The following is a 12,189-nucleotide window of genomic DNA, read 5'->3' as shown; positions in this document are numbered from 1 at the left end:
TGCCAACTATACAAAACATTGGACAGAGGATGTAAGGATGGGGTGGACTTCACAAAGCAGGATTTTCTATACGGGAGGACCTGAAGCAAGAAAGAGCTGGGCAAGTTTGTAAAACTAAGACCCAGCCACGAGGCCAGCCTAGGGCACCTGGCGCTGTTCATGTAATGAACAGAGATGGAACCTGCCTTCAACAGGTGAGTTACTGTGGAAACCAAAGAGGTCTAGTTGTCACTGATAATTTGATAAGCATTGTTGCCTGTGTTTTCTGTAAAGTATTTTCTTATTTATGCCCCCAAACATATTCTTCAGAATGCTTCTACCTACAATCCTACAACAGGAATATATTGCTGTGAGCACTGTTTGTAAACCAACTGGAAATCAGATGACAATCTCAGGATAATATTTCACCAGACAATGTCCTCTAACAAATTTCACTGTCTTAAATTATCTGAATTAAAATGGTCTTTCCAAGAAAAGATGTATTTTATGAGTAGTTGAGAAATACTAGTTAAGAAATCAGTATTTACAATAGCCAAGACATGGAAACATCCTGTCCACCAACAGATGAATGGATAAAGATATGATTATATATATATATATATATATATATATATATATATACACACACACAATGGAATATTACCCAACCATAAAAAAGAGTGCAATAATGCCATTTTCAGCAACATGGATGGACCCAGAGATTATGATACTAAGCAGAGTAAGTCAGAAAGAGAAAGACAAATACCATATATTACTTATATGTGGAATCTAAAACACGACACAAATGAACTTATCTATGAAACAGAAACAGACTCACAGACATAGAGAACAGACTTGTGGTTGCCAAAGGGGATGGGGGGATGAAGGAGGGAAGGATTAGGAGTTTGGGATTAGCAGATGCAAAATAGTATACATATTATGGATAAACGACAAGGTCTTACTGTATAGCACCAGGAACTATATTCAATATCCTGTGATAAACCATAATGTAAAAGAACACAAAGAAAAATACACACACACATATATAACTGAATCCCTTTGCTGCAGAGCAGAAATTAACACAACACTGTAAATCAACTATACTTCAATGAAATTGAAAGAAAGAAATCAGGCATTGGTTTTCCAATAAAAATGATAACTAACACAGTGAAAAAAGATGATGTGATTATTTTCGGAGGATGACGAAGATAAAGAAGCATCCTGGGCTTTGCTGCTTGGAGAAAAGAAGACAGGCCCAAAGCTTGACATTGAGATCTCATGTTTAGAACTTAAAACACAAAATCAGGAGGTGATAGAAAGCTCCTCAGAGGAGGGCGAGCTCCTACCTGTGGCCAAATAAATGATGTGGATGAGCGCGTCCCTGCCCTGCACCAGGTCGACGGCCACGTGGGAAAAGCGGCTGTTGTCCTCCATGAAGGAGGGCACTGCAGTCACTGGTTGCACCACCTCATGCATCAGGATGAACTTCTGAGCGTCCTGCAGGTTCCTTTCCGTCAGGTTCACATACAGGCCCTGGTCCATGGTGCCGCACTGCAGAAGAAGACATGCAGTTACTGGAATCAGCCACCCCAGCTGGAGGGCGACTGGGAATCTGAACACCTGAGTGGGCCAATGTGCTCCCTTCTCCATTTCTGCCAAAGTCCCCATCCTTGGTGTTCCTTCCATTTTAGGTTTGAACTTGTTATATTTGGGGAGTCTCTTCACTCCCATCATAAATGAACGATGAGAACAAATGAACTTATCTACAAAACAGAAACAGACTCATGGACTTAGAGAATCAACTTATGGTTACCGGAGGGTGGGATGGGGTGGGGGGAGGGATAGTCAGGGAGTTTGTGACTGACATGTACACACTGCTATATTTAAAATGGATAACTAACAAGGACCTACTGGATAGCACAGGGGACTCTGCTCAATGTTGTATAACAACCTAAATGGGAAAAGAATTTGAAAAAGAATAGATACGTGTATATGTTTAGCCGAATCACTTTGCTGTACACCTGAAACACAACATTGTTAGCCAATTACACTCCAATATAAAATAAAAAGTTAAAGAAAAATAAATGAATGATCAAAAGCTTGAAAAAAATGGAGTAGAAGTCGTTGCTAACTTCAATTCCAACAGCATATACAGAAAATCTCCTCATCACCTGTGGAGTCCCTTGGGAGCCGTCTGGCTAAGTGCATACTACTTAATCTGTCAGATAAATCAGGTTCCCAGATGGAGAACACAGCAATCAAATGCATCATGTAGATTTGCTAGTTTTCCTTGGAATGGTGGGTTTATAAGCAAGACATGGATTCCACGAAGATAGAATTAGGTCATTTTAATCTGTAAACTATGTGATATTGTTCTACTGTCTTTTACATAGGCTACAAAACACTGGGTTGGCCTTATTGCTTTGTGCTCATATTCTGAGCTAGAAGAACCAAAAAATTCACATAGAGTCAAGCATCCGAGAAAAAACATGGGGCAGGCGAGCAAAACTTTCCACCCCAAAATGTCTCTCTGGCATGTGGATTATTTTGAGCTGAAAACAACGAAGACCCAATAGACACAGGAAGAAACTTTGACCTTCCCCCTAAATGCCTAAAAAAATTTAGATGGAGGCCCTGTTCCTGGAATAGAGCTATCTACAGAGATATCAGCAAAGGATATGGGCTAAGTGTGGTGGGAGAAACTTAGCAGGGCCTAGAGATCAGAGCCCACTCTGGGTCCCATTGTCTCTGTAGGCCCAGCAAACACTTATTTACCAAGCATTTGCTTTTCTATCTCCAGGTCAATTGCTTTTGTCCCCTTTGAAGTCTCAAACTACTACCCTCAACATGCTCTTTCGTCTTTAGCTAAAGATGGTATTTAAGATGAGGGTTTCGGCCACTTGGGTGAGTTACTCAGTTTTCCTGGGTCCCTCCCATGTATACATGTTATTAAACTTTTGTTGGATTTTCTGCTGTTAATCTGTCTCATGTCAATTTAATTCTTAGACTGGTCAGAAGAATCTAGAAGGGCAGAGGAAACTTTCTTTCTCCCCAACAGTGATGAATTTTCAAGAAGAGAGGGGAGTAAGATAAAAGAAGGGAGATGGGCAGAGAGAAGAGTGTAAAGGAAGAAATCAGAAGGAAATAGGAAGGAAGGAAGAAGATTCTTAGGTAGAAGAAATACCACAAAGAGGAATCTGTGATACACAGGGAAAAAAAAAAATAGGCCTGGTAATTGCTGAGAATTAAACTCAGAGCTGTGCTGCAAAAAGGCTGGCAGGTGTTAGGTAGGATGGTCCTGGGCAAGGATGAGGTTAAAAGAGGGGTAGGAAAGCAAGCAAAGCTTTCCTGGGGCAGAACATAGAATCAGAAAATTATCACCAAGCTTTCTCATTTCTTTCATAAACTTTAAATTGTGGTACCAATAAAGGCTGATCCTCGGCAGAACTTCATAGAAGTAGGTTTGATGGAAATGAATTTCCCTGTTCATACCATCTGAAACTACCTTTATAACATGTCATTTCTAATACTTGGTTTTATAATAGGTTAGAGGTGCAAAAGTATAAGATGGATATGGCTTTTTAAGAATAGACGGTATTTTTGTAGCACTTGATAAAATATCCTACATGCCATAAAATGATACGCTGATTTAGAATTAAAGTATCTTGGAGCAAAATGGATTCAAAGACTGGTCCAATGCTTAGTTTAATGTCACACCCTTGCAGGGGTCCCAGGTACCAGGTGGTGGGATGGTCAGGTGAAGGTGAAGGGTACAGCTCTGTGGTCTCAGGTGAGGCCCTGCCTCTCAGCCTCTGCCTCTTTACCTATAAGGTGGCTAGAAAAACACTTCCTTTGCTCACTTCACAGGGCTGTTGTGAGGCCAACTGAGACTATCAGTGGAGAGCATTTGTAAATTAATTGAAAGTAACTGTAAGTGCCAAGGAACAAGGCCGTGTGCCTGGCACAGAGAAGCCATTCAAACAATGGTAAATGGTCAATGTGTCCGTCTAGTAGCAGGGCAGCAATTCTATGGGCCATTGAGCTGCAGGGGCCAGAGGGAATGAATTAATAAATAAAGGGAGGAAGGAATCAGTGGGTGAATACATAGCAGTGGTATTGGGGCAGGGGGGTGTGCCAGGAGATTTTCCATAATTAACATATTTAACAGTAACACTTAGAGGACAGAGACATTGCCTGTTGACAAATGTGTTACAAAATGCTCTGAAGTCTATCCAGGTGAGTTCTAGTTCTGAGAGTCAGTGTTTGGCGGTTTTCTATTCCTGAAATCAGCAGCAATACTTAAGTCACAGGTAGCAACGAGCAATCTGACTGCTGGGTGAAGTTTGCATGCAGGTTTTGTTTTCTATGCACCGTGTAAAAAATTGGCATCAGAAAAATCAGGAGACATAATATACAACTGAGGACCTCTGGCTGCTCTTGAAGAATCTGGGGACCTAAGTGACGCAGAGGCCTGGGTGGGCTGGGGCTTCAGAGCAGGAACCCCGACTGTTCCTTGTCGTTTTCACGACGCTTAACTTACTTAAATCAGCAACCTGAATTGTCACTGTGATATCGTGATTTATAATAAGAAATATATATTTGGTCTTTGTCCCTGTTCTGTCACAGAGCTCCTAAAACCCTTGAAATTTCCTAAGTGATGAGAGCAATACAGGTGTCTTTTGTTATGTTAATAAGGTGACTTTTGGACCTCACCTAATGATGGGGGCTAGTCCTCAGGGGACCCAACCATGTGATTAGAGGGTTGGAACTTTCAGTCTCACCACCCTGACCTCCAGGAAGGAGAAAGGTGCTGGAGGTTGCATCCATCACCAGTGACCAAATGATTTCATCAATCACGCCTATAGGGAGGCCTCCATAAAAATCCCAAAGGATGGAGCTCTCAGAGCTTCCAGATTGGTGAACAAGTGGAGGTTCAGGGAGCGTACCCACCTCAGAAAGAGCTCCACGCCCTTTCCGCATACCTTGCCCTACTTGCCCTGTGAATCTCTTCCATCTGGCTCTTCCTGAGTTGTGTCCTTTAGAATAAACCAGTGATCTAGTACGTAAAATGTTTGAGTTCTGTGAGCCTCTCCAGCCAATTAACGAACCTAATGAACCTTGGAATGTTCCACCTGTAGCCCACAGGTCAGAAGCATGGGTGACTACCTGGACTTCAGAATGGCGTCTGAAGTGGGGCTCAAGGGCAGAGTCTTGCAGGACTGAGCCCTCCACCTGTCAGATCGGATGCTATCTCTGGGTGAACAGTGTCAGAATTGAGTTGACCTGTTGGACACCCAGCTGGTGTTGGAGAATTGCTTGGTGGTGTGGGAAAAAAACCCACAGGTTGGAACCGACTGACAAAATCTTTAGCCAAGAACTGGTTTTAAACTATACCCTATACTCCACAGTGTCCTGGTTTCTTTTGCCAGTCTATAATGAATATCTCACCCAAGGATTCTTTTTCAGACATTTTGAAAGCTATTTAAATTTATAGCATATATTTTTTGGATCATAAGGAACCCACTTAGCTCTCTAATGGGCTGCAAATTTTCTCACCATGCCTTATACACTGGGCTCCTACAGTGTCTGTGTGACACCCTGGGTACTCTGTGCAAGAGGAAAACAATAAAAATAGTAAAAACACAGCCATCGTCCTCCTGTGGCTTACCAGCCATAATGGTTGTGTTGCTAACACCCCTGAAAGTAATAAGATCAATACTTGTACTAATTCTTAATACAATAACACTTGCATTCTTGTTTATTTTTTTCAAGGATGACAGACCCATCCTCATCCTAGCTTGCCAACCCTTGGTGGGCAAGTCCACAACCACCTAGCCTTATGCTGAGAGGGCCTGATTTTGATGGTACCCTTCCTCCCATCTTGCTGCAAACATGTATCCTGTACCAAAGGGTGCTGATGGCGTGACCAAGTTCCTCCATCTGGTCCTCCAGCAGTGGCCTCCTCATCTGCCTGACCACTTTTGAGGGTCTGTTTTCCATTTTGGCTCCATCACTTTTGATTGGTGGTAATCAAAACCAACAGAGTCTGTCCCACTGCAGGTGTGCCACTGGATCTGAATAATGTTTTCTGGAAGTGACTGATGCTTTTCCTAGTGAGGGCTCAGAGCCTGGGTGACTTCGGGGACTGCAGCCTCTAACATGGCAGCCTTTCACAGCACCACCTACCGTGGTTTCTAGATTGCAACTGATAAAAATAATACTTTGTTTCATTTTGTTATTGTTTTCAATTGAGATTTCTGTATCAAATCTTGAAAAATTATGCATTGTTCCTCCTAACCCATTCTTCCTCCTGAACCTGAATCATGTTTCTGTTCTCCTAATTAATTAGATACTTCTAGTACATAAGTACTGCATAAAATCCCAAATGTCAGTAGGCAAACAATAATAAAAAAAATCTAACCACTTCTAACTGTTGGTTATTGCAAACATAAGGTCCATTATACACAACTAGTGAAGGGATCCTTAATTCAAAACATATTCCCACCCTATGCTTGCCTAGATGGTCTCACGGAAGTCAGTAAGCTTGCCTTAAGTTAGCACGGTTATCAAGTATGGTAAACCGAAAGAAAACATTTGGTACCTACTTGCACTAGGAATTATACAAAGAATCACCGTAATCTATATCTCTCACTTCGTCCCAGCTTACACTTCCCCCTCCGTGTGTCCTCAAGTCCATTCTCTACATCTGCATCTTTATTCCTGTCCTGCACCTAGGTTCTTCAGAATTCTTTTTTTTTTTAAGATTCCATAGTTAGCATACAGTATTTATTTTTCTCTTTCTGACTTACTTCACTCTGTATAACACACTCTAGGTCCATCCACCTCACTACAAATAACTCAATTTCGTTTCTTTTTATGGCTGAGTAATATTCCATTGTATATATGTGCCACAACTTCTTTATCCATTCATCTGTTGATGGACACTTAGGTTGCTTCCATTTCCTGGCTCTTGTAAATAGAGCTGCAATGAACATTGTGGTACATGACTCTTTTTGAATTATGGTTTTCTCAGGGTATGCGCCCAGTAGTGAGATTGCTGGGTCGTATGGTAGTTCTATTTTTAGTCTTTTAAGGACCCTCCATACTGTTCTCCATAGTGGCTGTATCAATTTACATTCCCACCAACAGTGCAAGAGGGTTCCCTTTTCTCCACACTCTCTCCAGCATTTATTGTTGCTAGATTTTTTGATGATGGCCATTCTGACTGGTGTGAGGTGATACCTCATTGTAGTTTTGATTTGCATTTCTCTAATGATTAGTGATGTTGAGCATCCTTTTATGTGTTTGTTGGCAATCTGTATATCTTCTTTGGAGAAATATCTATTTAGATCTTCTGTCCATTTTTGGATTGGGTTGTTTGTTTTTTTGATATTGAGCTGCATGTGCTGCTTGTATATTTTGGAGATTAATCCTTTGTCAGTTGCTTCATTTTCAAATATTTCTCCCATTCTGAGGGTTGTCTTTTCATCTTGTTTATGTTTTCCTTTGCTCTGCAAAAGCTTTTAAGTCTGTGCACATCTTAAATTCTACCCAAAGAAGACACACTCAGGTAAGCAAGCTCCCTGCCTGAAAGGCACACCACATTCTGCAGGTTTCATTCATCACACTACATGGCCCAACTCCCATCTCATAAACATGAGTAAGCCCTGGCATTATAAAGCCAGATGCTCGTGGACTCAGGAAATGAGGGGATTTGCTGTGTGCTACAAATATATCCAGTCAAAGGGGTTATAAGTTATCCACTCTGTGGAGTCGGTTAGGCATCACAAAATTTGTTAAGTCACTGTTCACCGTGAAGACATTTGCAATTGAAACGTCAAGACATTAAAAGAACCCTATAAGTATGGTGAGCATCTTTGTTAATTTTTTTTTTTAAACTTCAGGATTTTACAATGGACTTTCTTAAAGGGAATGATATATTTTACCTTCATGGTTTTTACAAAGGGCCTTTTTAAACAGTTACATTACACAAGATCCAGGGGACACAGGTGAGGTTAAGATGCAGAGACTCAACAATGGGGCAAAGAGAGTCAGTGTTCAGTTAATAATTATATAAACTGTATATATCAGGAGAAGTGACTACTTTATGTTTGGTTCCCACTAAACTGTCAGCTTGCCCCAATTTCTTTGTCTAGTACTGAACTTGGTTAGTAGCGAGGCTTGGATAACAAATATAAATCTGATCACTCAGTTTCCTGACTTATAAGTGGGGCTAATGATGCCACTTCATAGAGCTGCTGAGAAGAGAAAATAAGACAAAGCACCTAAAAATAAATAATCCTAAAATAGTCCTCCTTCTTCATTTTATCGATGAAAATTAAGATGGGAGATGCTAAATTATTTTCCTAAGTAAAGCAGTAAGTGGTAAAGTGGACGTGTAAACCCATCCCAATTGCCAGCCCTGTGATCTTTAGGAAAAAAAAAAAAAAAAAAAAAAACCTCAAAACAATTAGAATTGAATGGTACCTGCCAAAGTCCAAGTAAAGTGTAAAGTAACTGAACTTTTCCCTACTAGCAGTTTTCTCAAAAGCCAGAGAGTTTTCATGTGTTGGGATAACAAACCCATCAGAATTTTGAGGCCTAGATACAGGACCCAGTTCTAGTACTGATTAGTTACGAAACTAAAGTTTCTCTAGTCGGAAGAGGTTGAGGCTTTGTATCTGAGGACTGGGGTTGGGAACCCAGCTCAGCCACTAATCAGCCAGTGTCCTTGGCCTAATTACGTGCTCTGAGGTTCAACGAATGCCCGTCTCTGTCTGTGGGAGAAGCTGTTACCAATCATAGCACAGTTGCCAGAATGCGACAAGATACGTGGGAAGCACTGAGCCCAGTGTCTGGAACTTGGTGGTTCTAAAAATTACACCCATGATGATGATGATGCCAATGCTATGAAAGTTCTTCTCAGAAGAAAGGCCCTCAAGGGAAGCCTGCTGTTATGCATGAATGTCTGTGTCTCCCCAAAATTCATATGTTGAAACCCTAACCCTCAGGGTGGCTGTATTTGGGGTTGGAGTCTCTAAGGAAGTGACTGAGGTCAAATGAGGTCATAAGGGTGGGCCCCTGATCTCATAGGATTAGTGTCACTCCATGTTCACTGAGGAAAAAAAAGCCACATGAGGACACAGTGAGAAGGTGGTCGTCTACAAGCTAGGAAGGGAGCTCTCGTCAGAAAGTGAATTGGTCAGAACCTTGATCATGGACTTCTAGCCTCCAGAATCACAAGAAAATAAATTTCCCATCTGTGGTATTTTGTTACAGCAGCCCGAGCTGACTAATACACTTGCTGACTGACCAAACATGAGTAGATGGCTTCATCTCTTTGGGTTTCAGCTTCTTCTGAACATGGGTATATGAGAGGAGATGATGTACAGAGCCTCTTACAGCTTGAACATGTGGCAATTTTGTGATTTGTACATGAATGGCCTCCACCTGCTCTTTATTCCCTCACAGCTGCCCCATCACATCCCATTCACCTCAAGGGGAAATCTCACCACATTCCCAATTAGAGCTCAAATTCTGTTTGTGCATCTCCACTGCTCTGTGTCCTGGACCCCATTCATTACAGCATCATTCATTAGGAGTCAGAGCTTCTGGGTACACAGAGTCCACCATCATTAGTACTAATTGAAGCTTGGACTCCCAACCTGCTGCATTATGCTGGCCTTTTTCAGTCCAGGCTCAGGCGTCCCAGCTGACAAAAGGCCCTTTTTTGGTCAGGCGCCTCAGTAGACAAAAGGCCTCGGTCTATTTACATGAGACAAGCCGAGTGTGGGGCTGTCCCCAGGGGCTGGGTGGCAGTGGCTCACAGCCTTACTGTGCATGCGCTGGGGGGTTAAATCTCCCCAGCCAGTCTGTCTACACAAGGACTCTGCATGCTATGTGCGGGAACGATGGGAAGAGTGTCCCTTTGTCCCCAGAATTACCTGGAAGTTGGGGTTAGGGTTGGGATACGGGAGCCAGGCGGACCGAGAGCTCTCCTGGTACTTGAAGGGCCCGTTAAAGGCCTGTGAGATGGCGCTGAGGTTGAAGACGCACACGGCGGAGGCAGCGATGCTGTTCCTGGGAGCCGAGGAAGAGAAAGGAGAAGGCAGGTCAGAAAGCCCCACTGCGATCGCTGTCCTCCCACGGGCCCTGGGGGCCAAGGAAGCACCTTCTAGGGGAAGACTCACCATTAGTCTCCTAAACACCCCGAGGATGAAGCTGAAGCAGTGAACCGTGTCCCCCTGGGGTTTCTTTATAGGGGAACAAACACTTCACTCTAGGAACAAGGGTATTTAGCAGTTATGACACTCATAATCCTGCCAGATGAGATGAATTCACTCGGCCACAAGGGGAATGACAAAGGCTTTTGAGGAGCTGTATGTTATGCCTTCTGAATTCCTGAAGGGAAAAGACTTTCTCCTCCCGTGGATGGACTCCTCATCAGCCTAGCAGGGCTCTCCCCACCTGTTCATCTGCTTACTTTAGCTGGCAGTGGGGCAAGCTGCTGCTGCTGCTTTTTAAAAAAGCCCCAGATAGTTGTGGTTATATGCTATCCTTTAAAAAAATACCAACTAAAAGCATTTTGGAAAAAGTGCCCGTCAGAGACCCTTTACATATATATATATATATACATACATATATATATATATATATATATATATATATATATATATATGTGTGTGTGTGTGTGTATATATATATAATGTATCTATCTATCTATCTATATTTTTTTAATTTAAAAATAATTTTAAATTTAAAGGGTCAGAGAGAAACATTTGACACAGCACTGACACAGGACATCTTGAAGCCTTAATTTAGAATTCAAGCTGTGCAGAATTGAAGGCTATAAATGAGAGGCTCTCAGAGTCCCGTTCCCTTTACTAAGTGGAAACAGCAATATTTTTTGTTGTTAAATAAATCTGCATTGTGAGCTTAGCTATGGTTTTAAAATTTCGTGTTAATGCTTTTAGCTAATAACATGTCTGCTTATCCATTTTCCCCCCCTGAATCAAAGAAAAAGTCAAGAAACTCCAAAATGGAAATATCTACCTTAAACTTGGTTCATCTGAAAAATACTGAATAGGTGGTAGACACCTTCTAAAGGCTTTACAAACTCCAACTCATTTAAGCTTCATAAGGTAGGGGAAATTCATTGTTAGGAAATTGGGACCCAGTGAGGTCAAGACAACTGCCCCAAATCACCCAGCCACTAAATGGGGGAGTAGGACTGAAACCCCAGGTGGGTTGGTACCAAAAAGGGAAATTTGTGAATTCTTTGTGACAGCTCTATGTGGATGGTAATAAAAAACACCCCCATGGAAGGTTAGAGCCTTGAGAGCAGGGGTGTGTGTTCCCTCTGGAAGCTCCAGCACAAAGAAGAGTCTGGTGGGAAGACGCATACCCCTCACTGCTGGCAAATAAACTGATAACCGATAAATATGAACTTATTCATATTGTTAATTTTATTCTTTTTTTAAGAAGATGAGAAGTCAAATTGTGTAAGGAAGAATTAGCCTTTGGACACGTGACTGGACTTCAGCGAGAAGCCAAAGACAGCTCTGCTGGAGCAATAATGGCCAGCCAGACCCACAGGAGGGGTTCTACCTGGGGACCAGGTGACCACGCCTTGGCCCTGGCACAGTGACAGTCGCGGGTGGAGTGTTAATAACACCTCCCTGAGCCCTCTGCTAAGTGCCTGAAAGGGAGCATCTTATTTATCACAGGGAACCTCTAGACCCTGAGACCAGCCTGATTTGACAGATGTAGGAACAAAAGCACAGGGAGGTTACTGAACCCAAGTCACAGGCTGAGCGGAAGTAAAGCAGGATTTACATGGGGTCCAGGGGTTCATGCCTTTGACCCCATTGCTATGCTTCTTCCCAGGAAGAGAAGAAATGTATCGTCTCCTTGCTGGCTTTCCATTTCTCAGTTTACCGCGTTCACTCACTCTGAAGGGGGCTGGGCGGGGTCTTTGGTGTCACTGTGGATGTCCCCATGGCTGCCAGCCTGAACATCCCTGACAGGTGTTGGTGGATACTTCTTTTTGCCCCTCAGTGAGCTGAGGCCCATCGGTACAGCACATGTATGCCAATGTGCGCAACACACACACACCCACTTTCCTGTTCTCCCTCTGCCCTTTAACTTGTGGTGATCTGAGAAGGGTGGGGAGCAAGGACATGGGTGACTCCCCAGGAGCTCTTCCCCTGC

General features: G+C 42.6%; 1 protein-coding gene across 4 annotated transcripts in view; it reads right to left on the bottom strand.

Moving 5' to 3' along the window:
* The window catches only part of SEMA5A (semaphorin 5A), a 492,799-nt gene that overhangs the window by 133,534 nt on the left and 347,076 nt on the right, over window positions 1–12,189 (bottom strand). For all 4 annotated transcript variants that reach the window (XM_082622624.1, XM_082622623.1, XM_082622626.1 and 1 more), the window contains 2 exons: window positions 9,924–10,059; window positions 1,326–1,530 (listed from right to left, as the gene is read on the bottom strand). In XM_082622624.1, coding sequence (XP_082478750.1) covers window positions 1,326–1,530; window positions 9,924–10,059 — 341 coding nt within the window. The remainder of the gene's footprint in view (window positions 1–1,325; window positions 1,531–9,923; window positions 10,060–12,189) is intronic.

Source organism: Mesoplodon mirus (assembly GCF_964341445.2).
Source record: "Mesoplodon mirus genome assembly, chromosome: 5".
Lineage (NCBI taxonomy): Eukaryota > Metazoa > Chordata > Mammalia > Artiodactyla > Ziphiidae > Mesoplodon > Mesoplodon mirus.
This window is presented reverse-complemented; position numbering and strand designations above follow the sequence as displayed.